The sequence below is a fragment of the Loxodonta africana genome, chromosome 22 (genome assembly GCF_030014295.1).
Source record: "Loxodonta africana isolate mLoxAfr1 chromosome 22, mLoxAfr1.hap2, whole genome shotgun sequence".
NCBI lineage: Eukaryota > Metazoa > Chordata > Mammalia > Proboscidea > Elephantidae > Loxodonta > Loxodonta africana.
This window is the reverse complement of record NC_087363.1, coordinates 66,477,063-66,491,615: the sequence shown is the minus strand read 5'-3', so window position 1 is coordinate 66,491,615 and position 14,553 is coordinate 66,477,063. Positions and strand designations below refer to the sequence as shown.

At 41.2% G+C, this 14,553-nt stretch overlaps 1 protein-coding gene across 6 annotated transcripts in view; it reads right to left on the bottom strand.

The window, feature by feature from the left end:
- Positions 1 to 14,553, bottom strand: part of GALNT11 (polypeptide N-acetylgalactosaminyltransferase 11) — a 73,883-nt gene that overhangs the window by 18,190 nt on the left and 41,140 nt on the right. For 5 of the 6 annotated variants that reach the window (XM_064275074.1, XM_064275073.1, XM_064275075.1 and 2 more), the window contains exons 3-5: positions 11,574 to 11,697; positions 9,936 to 10,102; positions 1,782 to 1,907 (exon numbers count right to left, since the gene is read on the bottom strand). In XM_064275074.1, the coding sequence (XP_064131144.1) occupies positions 1,782 to 1,907; positions 9,936 to 10,102; positions 11,574 to 11,697 (417 nt within the window). Of the gene's footprint in view, positions 1 to 1,781; positions 1,908 to 7,558; positions 7,608 to 9,935; positions 10,103 to 11,573; positions 11,698 to 14,553 lie in introns of those variants that run through there. The other variant, XM_064275078.1, reaches the window with a different exon arrangement.

The following is a 14,553-nucleotide window of genomic DNA, read 5'->3' as shown; positions in this document are numbered from 1 at the left end:
CAGCTCACCAGCTGTCGTTCAACGGAGAAAGAGAGAATGTTCAGCATAAACATTATTCACTGTGAAATGAGATCAATTCAATCAAGGTTCCTTTGGGGAGGAAATATATTCATAGCTTTCCTTAATTCTAAACGTGTTAGTTTTTTCAATTAAAGCCAATTTAACCAAATACGAATGACTACACCTTGTTACAATGAACCTGCGTGCTTCCAACAGAGTCTAAACTATAGTATCCGAAAAGGACCAACAAATAATAAAAGAAAAAACTAAGTAACTATCGTTAGCAAAAAAAAAATATAAACTCACAGTAACTATACATTGTAAGAATACAATGTTTCAAGTGGCATAATCTTGGAAACACCCCAAAACTTCCGTGGTCATTATCTCATTGCCTTCAATAACTCAACATGGGCAATTCAGTAAATCTGTATTTGACTAGAAATTTTATTAAAGAAAATATCATAAACCTTGAAGTCAACTGGTATACATTTCATTTTGTCGCACACAGGGTGGCCCTGGGTCAGAACCGACACAACGGCACCTAACAACACATTTAAGGGAGAGAGGGGAGCAAGAAAGGTTCTGGACGTGAAGTCCTAATTTTAACGGAACTTGTGGTATAGAGGAGTGGTGGCGGCAAGCAGGGCCGACTACCTCACCCCCTGGCAACGGGCGATCCAGAAAAAAGGCATGCACAGGAACATGGCGCACCTGTCGCCACAGGGCCCGTGCCAGCCACATCCAGCCATTCTCGAATTACCTTCATAATTTTTCGGCCATGTTTATATACTACCTGCAGTATTACACACCTAGTACATTTAAACTGATTCATTTGTTCCAACTTAAATAAATTTAAGAGGATTTTTCGGTCAAGATTGTAAATAAAAATCAGGATCACCAACCTTACACAGAAACCTCTGCCACTGAGAGTCGATTCCCACTCGTGGTGACCCTACAGGACAGAGCAGAACTGTCCCATAGGGTTTCCAAGGCTGTAAATCTTTACAGAAGGAGACTGCCACATCTCTCTCCTGTGGAGCAGCTGGTGGATTTGAACCACCGACCTTTTGGTTAGCAGCCAAGCTCTTTAACCACTGTGCCACCAGAGCTCCCTCCTTACATGGAAGGTAACTATAAAAACAAACGCAGTGGAATCCATACAATGTCAATGAAGACTAAGCAGGTATATTCTGTGCAGAAGAACTGGTCTTTATTTTTTAAAAAGGTGATAAGTGTATGACAGAAAAGTTTTAAAGCTGTATCAGGAAAAAATGGAGACTTTCTCTTGATGGAATCAGAAGTATTGAGCGAGAATTAAAAAACAAAACACTTTTATAGTTATATAATTCAATTTTTAATGTTATGCCCTTTTACCAAGTAAAATCATAATACCTATCACCAGAGGTATGCATTCCACTCTTTAAGAAATAGTGGCATAATTCAAATCAGTGTGGGCACACTGTATCGTAAGCTTTGTATTAAAAACTTGAAAAAGTTTGGTTACGTTTTGGTTTTGCGTTTTATGCTTAGGTAAGTGAATAAGACTTAAAGCACATCTGAGGGGTTGTAATCGACAACAAGGCCACTATGAAAACAGGCCAGTAACGACCGTGGCGTTCCACCTCCCTGTGAGCCGCGCTTTGGGGCAGTGGGTTTGGAGTTAGGAAAAGGGCCCTTCACCTCTGCCAGCTGGCAGGCCCGTGTCCAAACACACTTCTCAGGGGCCTCTGAGGACACAGCCCCGCCACCCAGCCCCGAGGGGAAAGCCAGCACTGTCCTACCTGTCGCCTGGGCCGCGCCAATCATCCTTCCCCGAATCAGTCCCTCGCGCTTCTTATTCCTTATTACTTTCGTTTTTCCGGGGAGGTATTTTTGGACGTATTCATCTAGCTCTCCTTTCAAATCATCTGAAAATAGAGTACCACAATTACTCAAAGCACGTGCGAGATGGACAAAGACACCTCAGAGCTACTGTAAAGGGGTATGTGGTACATGCTAAAACCCACAGCCAATTATGAGTAACTGTTACAAAACCTTCTGCTTTATTTTAAAGGAATACTGTAGCTTATGCTGCTGGAAGAAAAAGGAAAGAAATGAAGAGTAAGAGCTGGAGTACCAGCCGAGAGGAACAGTTATTTTAAAAGACTGTGAAATACTGAGTAGTTGAGGAACTGCTATTTCAATAGCAACTTAAACCAATGCTTTGCAGAGGGAGGGACTGAAGTGAAAATATCTTGAGTGAACGACGGTCAGCTGACTGCACTGAGTCACATTTAAAACAAAGTGAAATATAAACGTCTCTTGTTTCAAGGTAATTTATTAAGTCTTACTCCACTTTTTTATTTTTTTTACTCCACTCAGAATAGCTAAGAAATAACCTCTATTGCCCCTTCAAAGAATTGTAACAGCAGCACTAAGCATGTCCTTTTATTCATTTAGCACGTTTCTTCCAAAAGTGCTAAATGCTTTTTCAAAATAAATTCTAGTTCATTCTTCTCGAAATTTCATAGCTTTTAAAGATCATATTAAGATACTAAGAAATGGTTTTTTCCACAGTGAATATCTGAACGACTGTTATTATCATGAATTTTCCCTTTAAAAGTCACAAATCTAAAAACAAAATATGGATTGATTAAAGACAAAAAATCAACACCACAAATTCTAGAATTTAGTGTTTAGCTTCTGCTTGGTTCAAACTCAGATTCACTTTTTTTTTGTCATTCAGTTTCGAAATTAACTTTTTGTCATTACTATTTTTTTTTTTCAATTTTCTTGCTGTTGCGGATACACACTGCAAAACATACACAACTGTTTCCACATGTATGTTTCGATGACACTGACCACATCTTTTGAGTTGTGCAACCATTCTCACCCTCCTTTTCTGAGTTGCTCCTCCTCCGTTAACATAAACTCTCTGCCCCTCAAAGTTCCTGTCTGTCACTTTGATCCCACATAGATAGTTCTTAAAAGAGCATAATGCTCAAGGCAGACGTTCTTTACTAGTTAAGCTCAACTAGTTTGGTTTTAAGATGACTTCAGGGGACAGCCTTACTTTATAGTTTAAAGATTATCTCAGGGCAATAGTTTCAGGGGTCATCTAGCCTCCTTGGTTCCAGAAAGTCTAGAGTCCATGAGAGCTTGAAATTCTGTTCTGAAGGTTTAGGTTTTCATCAGCCTTCCCCAGTTTTCTGCCAGGTGTCAACATCCACCTGGGCCTGAGGCCTCTGCTTTCCTGGGGCTCCAGGCACCTTTCCCACCGCTGGGCAGTCAGTGCACAGGTATTCTGGTGCTGTTCCTGACAGGAGGGGTATTTAATCAATGTCTGAGTGCAGGGGTGAAGTGTGTAACTGGCCCACCACTTGCTCGTCTACCTCTGCAGCTTCCTGCTAGGAAGAGAGCAGAACAGGGGAGCCATGTGGGCCTAACTTCACCTCTACCACAGAATAGCTGCGGGATCTTCAGCTGATCACCTAATTTTCACATTTTCTTCTTTGTAAAATGGGGACATGACCAGCCTTGCAAGGTTGCTGAGAGTTGACTTAGTAGTGTCAATAAAAACACAGAACATTCTGTGTGTCTATGCAAGAGTTCTTAGGAAGAGTCCGTAATAAATTAAAGAAAGGTGTATAAAAAGGTACGGAATTATACAATATTAGCATTCATTTCTGAAACTGAATTCAAAGGGAATTCAGAGATCATGTAAATCTTTCAATTTACATATAAGGGAGCTGAAGACAGATGGCAGCTGCTATAATTTTTATGTAATTGTTATATGACCATTACTACCAAAACCAGCACATCCACAATGTTTCCATATCGGCTACTTGAAAGGTGGAGCCCTGGTGGCGCAGTGGTCAAGAGCTTGGCTGATAACCAAAAGGTCGGCAATTTGAAACCACTGCTGCTCCTTGGAAACTCTATGAGGCAGTTCTCTGTCCTATAAGGTCACTGTGAGTTGGATCAAGTTTTTTAAATTACAAAACACCAGGTCACTGAAAACTGTAAATAGTAAGACTTAAAAAAGGGTTTTAAAAAAACCTTACAAAATACTTACCACGCTTTTTTCCAAAAAAAAAAAAAAGATAATTAACTCTACTTATTCTTCTAAATAATAAATTAATCTGTAGAGAAATGAATTTTAAAATATTACCACAAAACATTTGGTATAGAAAAATTGAAGTGATTATGTATCTGTATTAGGACAATCTCTAAAGCAATTCCATTTAAAAAATCTAAGAAAACTGAGTAATACGGAATAGGCTACTTCTTTATCAGTCACCTGGATACAGAGTTAAATCAAGTAATACTTTATTAGGCTGTTACCCCCCTCCCCCACACACATCTTCTAATTCATTCAAGAATATTTCCTGGGAACTTACTCGGTGCACGGCTCTATTGGGATTGCATAGAAAATACAGAGTTCTGTGATACAGATCCTTACTCTCTGGCAATTTATAATCTAGCAAGTAAATTAAAACATATAACATAAACACGGCATATTAATGAAACACACAATACATACTGGAGGAATTCAGAGGGGGGGAGGCCCTTCAGTCTGAGGTATTCAAAGAAGACTAAGTCAAAGACATGAGGATGGAAGGATGGCTGATACTTCTACAGGCAGAAGCTGAGGGAGGGCCCTTCACGTGGCATGAAGAAAGATACAAAAACCAAAAAACAAACCTGTCGGTGTTGAGTAGATTTTGACTCGTAGGGACCCTACAGGACAGAGGAGAACTACTGCATAGGGTTGCCAAGGAGCAGCTGATGGATTCCAACTGCTGACCTTTTGGTTAGGAGCCGAGCTCTTAACCACTGCGCCACCAGGGCTCCAAAGAAAGGTATACCCAAAAGAAAAAAAAGTATAGAGGTAGGAAAATGTCCCATCCCCCTGTTATGGATTTAACTGTGTCCCCCAAAAGTATGCACTGGGATCCTAACCCGATACCTGTGGTTGTGATTCCATTTGGAAATAGGATTTCCTTTGTTATGTTAATGAGGCCGTAGCAGTGTGGGGTGTGTTTTAAGCCAATCACCTTTGAGGTATAAAAAGAGCACATCAGGCACAGAAGGAGGCAAGCACCAACGGGGAAGGACAGACGCCACGTGAGATCTCCAAGGAACCCGAGGATCACAGAGAAGAACGCTGGAGAAGGTGGGACGAGGATTTTCCCCCAGAGTGGACAGACAGTCCTCCCCTGGAGCCTGAGCCGAATTCAGATTTCTAGCCTCCTCAACTGTGAGAAAATAAGTTCGTTCCTTAAAGCCACCCACTTACGTTAATTGTTATAGCACACCCCCAATCATTATCTTACAAAGACTAATTCGATGGTTCCACATATTTACCCCATAAAAAAGTTATTCTAGCAGCCCAGGAGTAAAACAATAATGCTCTGAACAAGGACGTCAACGATGGTAACAGAAGAGACAGCATCAAAAGGAGGAATAAACAGGACATATTAAATGACTGATTGGAGAAGAAGAATGAAGGGTAGGTAGAGAAGAAAGAAGCGGGAAAGGTATTTCTTGGGTTTCAGACAAGGGTGAAATCAGGACGAAGAGTTATTTTTGGTGAGAATGATGATGGGCTGAGTTTTAGACACACACGTTTTTAACTGACAATGGAACATATCTTCACAGGTAGCAGAAATGCAGAACTGGAACACAAATAAGGAGTCAGAGACAGAAATAATAAATTTTAGCCTTATCGACATGGATATCTTAGCTGAGAACAACAGAGCAGTGAGGCAGCAGAGAGTGGTTAAAGACGAGAACCCTGGGTGAAGGGCTAAGAGAAGATGCTCAACCAGGCCAATCTGGAAAGCCATGCTGCTTCGGAACAGAGAAGTCACAAAACCTCTGTGAGAAATTACACTGAAAATACTTGGTCCCACAAATTCCATTGTGGGACCTTTTTATACGTGAATTAGGGATTCAGGGACAATTCAGTTCACAAAATCCATCCTTACGATACATCAACTGACTTCTGACAAAGGCACAAAGGCAATTCAAAGGAGGAAAAGCAGCCTTTCCAACAAACTGCTGGAGCAACTGGGTATTCATAGGCACGATAAAGAACCTCAACCAAAACATCGCACCCTACAACAATTAAAAACAAATGGATCATGGACTTAAGTGCAAAACATAAAACTCTAACACTTTCAGAAAACAACGTAAGAGAAAATCTTTGGGACCTAGCGTTAGGCAAAAAGGTCTTAGACTTGACATCAAAGACACGCAGACCTCATCCAAGTAAAAACTTTTGCTCTATGAAAGAGCCTTAAAACAGGACAAAAAGACAAGTTACAGACTGGGAGAAAATACTTACAAACGACATATCCAACAAAGGAGCACTATCTAGATTTAAAAAAAAAAAAAACCCAAACTCTAAAACAGTAAAAACAATTCAATTAGAAAACGAGCAAAAGAGTGAAGAGACAGTTTACCCAAGAGAATATACAGACGGCAAACAAGCATATTACGAAAAGATGCCCAACATAATTAGCCACTGTTGTTGCCGTCGTCAGGCGCCATCGAGTCAATTCTGACTCACAGCCAGAGCTGAGCTCCCCTACAGGGTTTTCTCGTCTACAATCTTTGTGGAAGTAGAGCACCAGGTCTCTCTCCATCGGAGCCGCTGGGTGGGTTTGACCTTCCAACCTTTCAGTTAGCGGCGAATGCTGAACCATTTGCTCTGCCAGAGCTCCTTCACCAGCCATTAAGGAAATACAAATTAAAATGAGATATCACCCCCATCCCTTCATTCCCCTCCCCAAGTCCTGTTGTGTGCACACAATTCCAACTCTTAGTGACCCTATATGACAGAGTAAGACTGCCCCAGAGGGTTTCCTAGGCTGTAATCCTTACGGGAGCAGATGGTCAGGTCTTTTCTCCCATGGTGCTGCTGGTGGCTTCGAACCACTGACCAGCTGAGCACTCAACCACTGTGGCACCAGGGTGCCTACTCCAAGCCCTAAGCAACCACTCATCTGCTTTCTGTCGCTACAGGTTTCTCTGTTGTGGACTTCTGTCTGAATCAGCTGCGAAAGGGGCGGGCCAAGCATAGCCAGCCGTCTTTCTCTGTGATCCACAGATGAACCTGATTCTTAGGACCAGGTGTGTCTGCCTGGCTTCTTGGCAGGACGAGAGTGTGGGCTGACTCCCTTTTCCAGGGCATCTTGACCCAAAACACACCCCACAGCAGCTGGTGCCCTATCAACATACCCCTCCCCTCTCACGCTGAGCACCTGCCAACATTCCCAGAAACCTTCTCTCAGCTCGGAGCGTGTGTGCGTTCTGTAGCACCTGGCCAACCCCATTCCCATCCTGGTTCCTGGCGTCTCCGACGGCGGCACGAGAACGGTACGCGGAGACCGTCAGCCTTGCGCTGGCCGTGCAGGGCAGCACCCACAACCGAAGCCGACCTCGCTGCCTCTTCGCTACGTGAGTAAAGCGCAGTTCTACCGCCTGCGTAAGCTGTGCTTTGGCTGGGGACTCCGGACCTTGGCTCAGAACTTACCCTTGATTTAAAAGCAAGTGACTCAAAATGTATACCTACCTCACGACCCAGCCGTTCCACTACTAATATGGATGAATCTCAAATTATGCTGAGTGAAAGAAGAAAAAAAAAAGTATGTACTGTATGCTTCCGTGTATATAAAATTCTAGAAAATATTCTATACTGCCAGAAGGTCAATTGGGATTTCCCAGACGGGAGACAGAAGTACAGGAGGGATTACGGGAGGGAGCAGCCTGAGGAAACTCTTTGGGCTGATGGGTATGTCCTTTATCTTAGCTGCATGACAGTTTCATGGGTATATTCACTTGTCAAAACTTTATAAACTGTACACTTTAAACTTCTGTAGTTTACTGGATGTAAATTATACCTCAGTAAAGCTGTTTTAATAAAGACTCACCATAAACTAATCCAACTGTCCCTATAAGCACATTTCATCGACGCTGGTTACATATCCTTCGAGCTGTGCGTTCTCACCCTCCTTTTCTGAGTTGCTCCTCCCCTGTTAACATAAACTCACTGCACCCTAAGGTTCCTATCTAATCTTTTGAGTTGCTGTTGTCAGGTTGACCCCATACAGACACTCTTAGAAGAACACACTGCTCACGGTAGACATTTTTTACTAGTTTAGCTAAATTATTGTTTGGTTTTAAGAAGACCTCAGGGGTATTTTTGGTTAAAGCTTTAAAAATTATCTCAGGACAGTAGTTTTAGGAGTCATCCAGCCCCCATGGCTCCAGAAAGTCTCAAGTCCATGAGAATTTCAAATTCTGTTCTACATTTCCCATCTTTTGATTTGTATATTCGCAAAAACAACAAAATAAATTAATAACAATAAAGCATCAGGTAAGCGGCTCAGCAGAGTCGGCAAACCCTGCTCTGGAGCCAGAGCACCTAGATTTGAACTCTGGTTCCATTCCTTACAAGGTACGTGACCCCAAAACACCTAAATTATCCTCTCTGCATCTCAGTTTCCTTTCCTTGTACTGTTCATACATGCCCATGTAAGTCCTCTTAGCAACATGGAAAAATACTTGTGATACAACGTAAGTGAAAAAAAAAAAAATCAGGAAAAAACCAAAATTTTTCAATTATAAAAACACAAAAGAAAGATCCATGGAAGAGATGTACTCCAAAATGCTGGTGGTAACCATGGGTGATCGCTTCTCTATTTTCCATGTGTGTTGTAAAGTAACCATTTATATTATTTTTCTTATGAAAAAATATACATCCATTCACAAGGAACTAGTAATTGCTAAGTATTTAGAAGTTACTTCAAAGTCTCCAACACAGATTTCCCCAAGAACCAGCACTCACCATGTATGACCATTTCTTACTCCATTTTACTATTCCTCTGCTTTTTTGAGTAATTCATACAACTTTGGTTCCTACTGTTTCATTTCAATTGAATGATATTTCAGTATATTATAGATTAAAAAAAATTTTTTTTTTTTAATAGATTAAACTGTAAAAAACTCCCTAGGAATCCCTTTAACTACCACTTAAAATAGTGTTTCTATGGGTAAAAGAAGTAGCCCTGGTAGCAGAGAGGTTAAGTGCTCAGCTGCTAACTGAAAAGTTGCTGGTTCAAACCCACCCACCGCTTCTCAGGAGAAGGATGAGGCAATCTGCTTCCATAAAGATAACAGCCTTGGAAGCCCCATGGGGCCGTTCTAGTCTGTCACTATGAGTTGGAACCAACCCGACGGCAGTGGGGTTTTATAGGTAAGAGAGTGTAATGTTTCAAATAAAAACTACCAGAATGCGATTCATTTGTAATTGAGGCAGTCGGTGTGACAGGCTTCTCAGATAAATGGAAGCCGACGCATCATGTTGCGTGAAAAAAGCCAATCTCCAACGGTCACATAACTTTTTTGAAATGACAAAATTATGGAGATGGGGAATAGGTGAGTGGTTGCCAGGTGTCAGGGACGGTGGGTGTAGCAGGAGGAAGTTCTCTGTGGTGATGGCACAGCTCTGTATCTTCAGTGCTGTGGTGCTTACGTGAATCTACACGTGGGGTGCCATGACACGGAGCCACACGCACAGCCAGTCAGTGCCAAACTCCTGGTTTTGATGTTGTACTATGATTATGTGAGCAGCAGCCAATGGGGGAAACTGGGTAAAGGGAACACAGAGCCTCTTGGCAACGTAACTGTGACTCTATCATCACTTCAAAGTAGATTTTTTTTTTTTAAAAGGAAAGCCAAGGGATAATTTCAAGGGCTACATTTGGGTAGCACAGTTTGTACACAAAGACAGTGCACTGTCTTCAGAATTATACTCAACAGGTAAGCATTTATCTGCAGTGGCATGCCTAAGAGTCATCTTCACTGTGAGCGGTCAGCTTTGTCAATGTCTACAACCCTGTGGTGAATGACAGCCCAGGTCCAGGGATGCCAGTCACAACGCTCCTCACCCAAATCGCTATCGTCGTCCACCAGGATGATCTCATGAAGAAGGTGTGCTGGGGTCCGGTCTGTGACGCTGTGCACCGTCCTCAGCAGGGCCGAAAACGCTTCGTTGTAGAAACAGATGACAACACTAGCAGCTGGAAGATCAAGTGGGTAGGACTTCTCTTTACATCTGCAGATAAATATGAGCAAATTCCAACATTTTAAAAGGTGCAAATGTCTCACAGTCACCCTCTTTCTGACGTTATAATAAAGACTTTTTTAAAGCTTTTCAGCAAACAATGTGGTTTCTTAATCAAGAATTTTACATCTTGTTAATTTCTTCCTTATAGACCTGCCATCCTGCTTATTTTTAAACTTAGTTTTCCTGTTTTTGTGTGTGTGTGCAGAGGTTACATAAAAACGTTATTTTTCCTGAAATGACTACGAGTTTTTAATGCAGCACTTTTAAGCTGATGTCCAGCTTCTCCCAAAGATGTGTCAAAAGGAAACAACAGAAATATAAAACTTTGTATTGGAAAATTTTATTTTTTGCCCAATAATAGAAAAAGATTTACGTAACTATGATATATCAAGATAAGGGAAGAACTGCCATGTAAGCAACTAAAAAGGCTTAGGTGGCTTTAAACAACAACAAAACCCATGAACTTAAACAATAAAATCCTCCTGTATCTGTGCCCTACCTTCCTCCTGGCCTCTTGCCATGCCCCCACCACAGCCAAAATGCTGCACGTTTCAGTTCCTTAACAAACACAAAGTTTTATGCCTCAATGCTTGTCATATGCTGTTCCCTGTACATGGAAAAACCTTCCCTGAATGATGGCTCTTCTGCGACACCTTCCCTGATCACTGTTTTTGTGCTCCCATCTGACAGATTACTATCACAGCTCTTATCACAGTGGTAACGCAATGACTGCTGACTTATCTGCCTCCCCAGCTAGACTCAGTCTTGCAAGCCCAGGGAAAGTGTCTCACTCTGTGTCCTCGCAGGGCCTAGGGCAGCGTCTAGCAAACAGAAGGTACTCAACAAATATCTGTCTGTGGAATGACTGACTCACCATACTAAAAGCCTTAGAAGGGAAAAAAAAAAAAAGAATACTGGAGGGAAAACAAACAGTCGGCAGTTCAAATCCGCCAGGCGCTCCTTGGAAACTCTATGGGGCAGTTCTACTCTGTCTTATAGGGTTACTATGAGTCGGAATCGACTCGACGGCACTGGGGTGGGTGGGAGGGAAAAAAAAACATATATATATATATATATACACATAAAACAGAACGGTGAGATTATGAGAACACTTTTCACTGACTTTTATAACTTTTTGCCATGAAGCCAATAAAAAAAGAACTGAAACAAACATAGGTCAGAAGATTATTTAATTAGATGTAATTAGCGCCTCCCTCCTCTTTCCCACATGATTTGAAATTTTGAAAAGAGACACAACAAGCTCTAGAACTTTGTTAGCACAAATCTCAGACCATTTTTGGCTTTAAGGATAATAAGAAGGAAATCTGCCTTAAGGTTTCCAGTATGGGGAAGAATGAAGTCTAACTGCAAACATCAACACCACCCTGAGGACTTGGAGTGACTGGCACTAAAGGCAGAGTGCTGTCAGCAGTGTTAACAGGAGCTAGTAAGGACATACGCCGCATTCCTGGTGTCTGGCACATCTCTATGGTAGCCCAGGCGGTTACTGATAAGCATATTAAAGGCGTGTTTCTGGTAGCCCAAGTCTCTCAACTCCTGGTCCCGTTCGTTAAAAATCATACCTGCAAAAGAAAGACGTTATGGTCAGTGCGTTAAATCTGGAAAGGATTACTACAATTACTGTTATGATACTATAATCTTGAGAAAATTCTGACTTTATTATAACCAGATAATAGCCAGGTTTCTCAAATCTAGGTTATCTCCAGTTTCAAGAAAGTAAACTGGGGTTAGGGTCGCCTAGCACAAACACGGGTACCCTAACCATAAATGAGACTGCTTACTAGCCATAATCTTAAGAACATTTATTATATTCGAGAAAAAAATTGACCTGTGACTAAGAAAAAAAAAAAGAAATTTAATGATGATTTAATGACCATTTCTCTATAAAAGCAACAGACTACAGAACCAAACGATGTCAACAGGCCCCAATTACAGGCAAGTTTTTGCATGAGTCCTTCCCTAACAAAGACTACTGATAACCCTCTACAACGAGGCCTTCCAAACTCTCAGTTCCAGACTGTAATTACCTCCTAGTCAAGAAGTTCCTCCACAGATCTAAACCACACCACTCTAATTTAACATCCCGGTCCTAGGATTCTGCTAGAAATCTTACCTTTACACGGGATTAGAGTCTTCTGCTGAGGCTCTTTCCCATATCAAACCTTTAGCCTTTCCTCACAGAGCCACTCCCTTGTGACAGCATTTCCCAAAGTCTGTTCATGGAAAACTAATTCCACTGCACATTAATAGATGTTAAGAGACAAAAATGGATTTCATGGTCAAATAAATTAGGGAACTACTGGATTTCAGAAAGTCAAATGGGTTTTTTACGGCAGGAAAACTCTGACGCTTTAATATGTTAAATGCTTTGTGGCTATCCACGTGTGAGGGTTGAGATACAGACAGAATGCAGTGTTTCCCCAATTTATCTGACCAAAGACACGTGACTAGCGCTCCCAGATCCCCTTTGGGAAACAGTACCTCTTAACATGCTTTCTCTCTACAACTTTTTAAGCTGGAACACATCCTTTCCTAAATATGAAAAAATAAAGCTCTGTGCAGTATTTTATACAAGGATGGAAACTCTCTGAGAGCAGAGACTTTAGTTATGATCAAAGTATCAAGGAAATAAACAAAAATTGCTTGCTATCCAGTACCTACAATAGTGTCTCACACAACGAAGATTATCAATAAATATCCACTGATTCAACAAACATCAAACAAAGGACCACCTGATACTAAATACTGAAAGAATTATTATCTGATACGGTTTTATAGTCCTCTTAGAAGCCCTGGTGGTGCAGTGGTTAAAGCACTCAGCTGCTAACCAAAAGGTCGGTGGTTCAAAGCCACCAGCTACTCCGCAGGGGGAAGCTGTGGCCGTCTGCTTCTGAAAAGATTTACAGCCTTGGAAACCCTATGGGGCAGCTCAACTCTGTCCTGCAGAGTCGCCATTGAGTCGGAGTAGACTCAGTGGCAGTGGGTTTGTTTTTTTTTTTTGGTACAGACCTCTTGATGAAAATGATTCCATATTATTCCCTTTAGAAATGGAATGTGTGGCCAACTGCCTCCATGAACAACCTCCTCTTCTGCCACGAGAGCAGAACTGGATGACGCCCAGCGACCATTACTGAACACTGATTTCTAGAGAAGAATTCCGATCAAATGGGGGAAAACAGAGAACAGAATTTCAAGTTCTCATGGAATTCCGATTTTCTGGAGCCACTGAAGCTGGATGAATCCGTGAACCTACTTCCCTGAGATAATCTTCAAACCTTAAACCAAAAATATCCTCTGAAATCTTCTTTAAGCCACACAATAGTTTAGTTTAACTAGTAAAGAATGTTTGCCTTGAGCATTGTGCTCTTTTAAGATCTTTCTATATCAGATCAAATTGACGTCAGCAACTCGAAAGATGAGATAGAAAACTTAGGGGGCAGTGAGTTTATGTTAATAAGGGAGAAACAATTCAGAAAAGGAGGGTGAGAATGGTTACACTACTTAAAGAATTGTACGTGTAGAAATTGTTCAGTTGGCGTATGTTCTGCTGTGTATATTCTCAACAACAACAAAAAGTTTAAGAAAGAGCATCCCTTTAGGAAACAACACAGGTGTTCATCAACAGGTGAATGGATAAACAAAATGTCTGTTCAGACAATGGGCTATTACTCAGCCACAAAGAGAAATGAAGTCCTGATATACGGTACAACACAGATGAACCCTGAAAACATTATGTTGAGTGAAATTAGTCAGACACAAAAGAACAAATAGGAATTTCATATGATCTCAAACCAAACCCACTGCCGACGAGTTGATTCCGACTCATAGTGACCCTATAGGACAGAGTAGAACTGTCCCACAGAGCTTCCAAGGAGTGCCTGGCGGATTCGAACTGCCAACCTATTGGTTAACAGCCGTAGCTTTTAACTACTACGCCACCAGGGTTTCCCATATGATTCCAGTTACATGAAACATCCAAAACAGGCAGAGGCACAGTGGTTGCCACTGACAAGCTGTGAGTTATTGCTTAATGGGTACTGGATTTCTGGTAAGAGGGATGAAAAAAATTAGGAAACAGATAGAGGTTATGGGTTCACAATATGATAAATGTAGTTTAATGTCACTGAACTGTATGCACAAAAATAGTTGCAATATCAAATATTTTTACATATATTACCATAAAAAACACACAAAAAACAAGAACAACGAAATCACTTCAACTTACCTTTCTCCCTCTCCTGCTCAAATTACAGTCAAACCTCAATTACTTAACATGCCAAAACTGCTATTTCAATTAATTTTTTAATTCATTGAGAATTAAATTAAAAATCTATTTTCCAAAATATACTTTATCACTGGTTCTTTGATTGTCTAATGATAATGTCCTGTTCAGAAACCAACATTTTTTTTTCTTAATA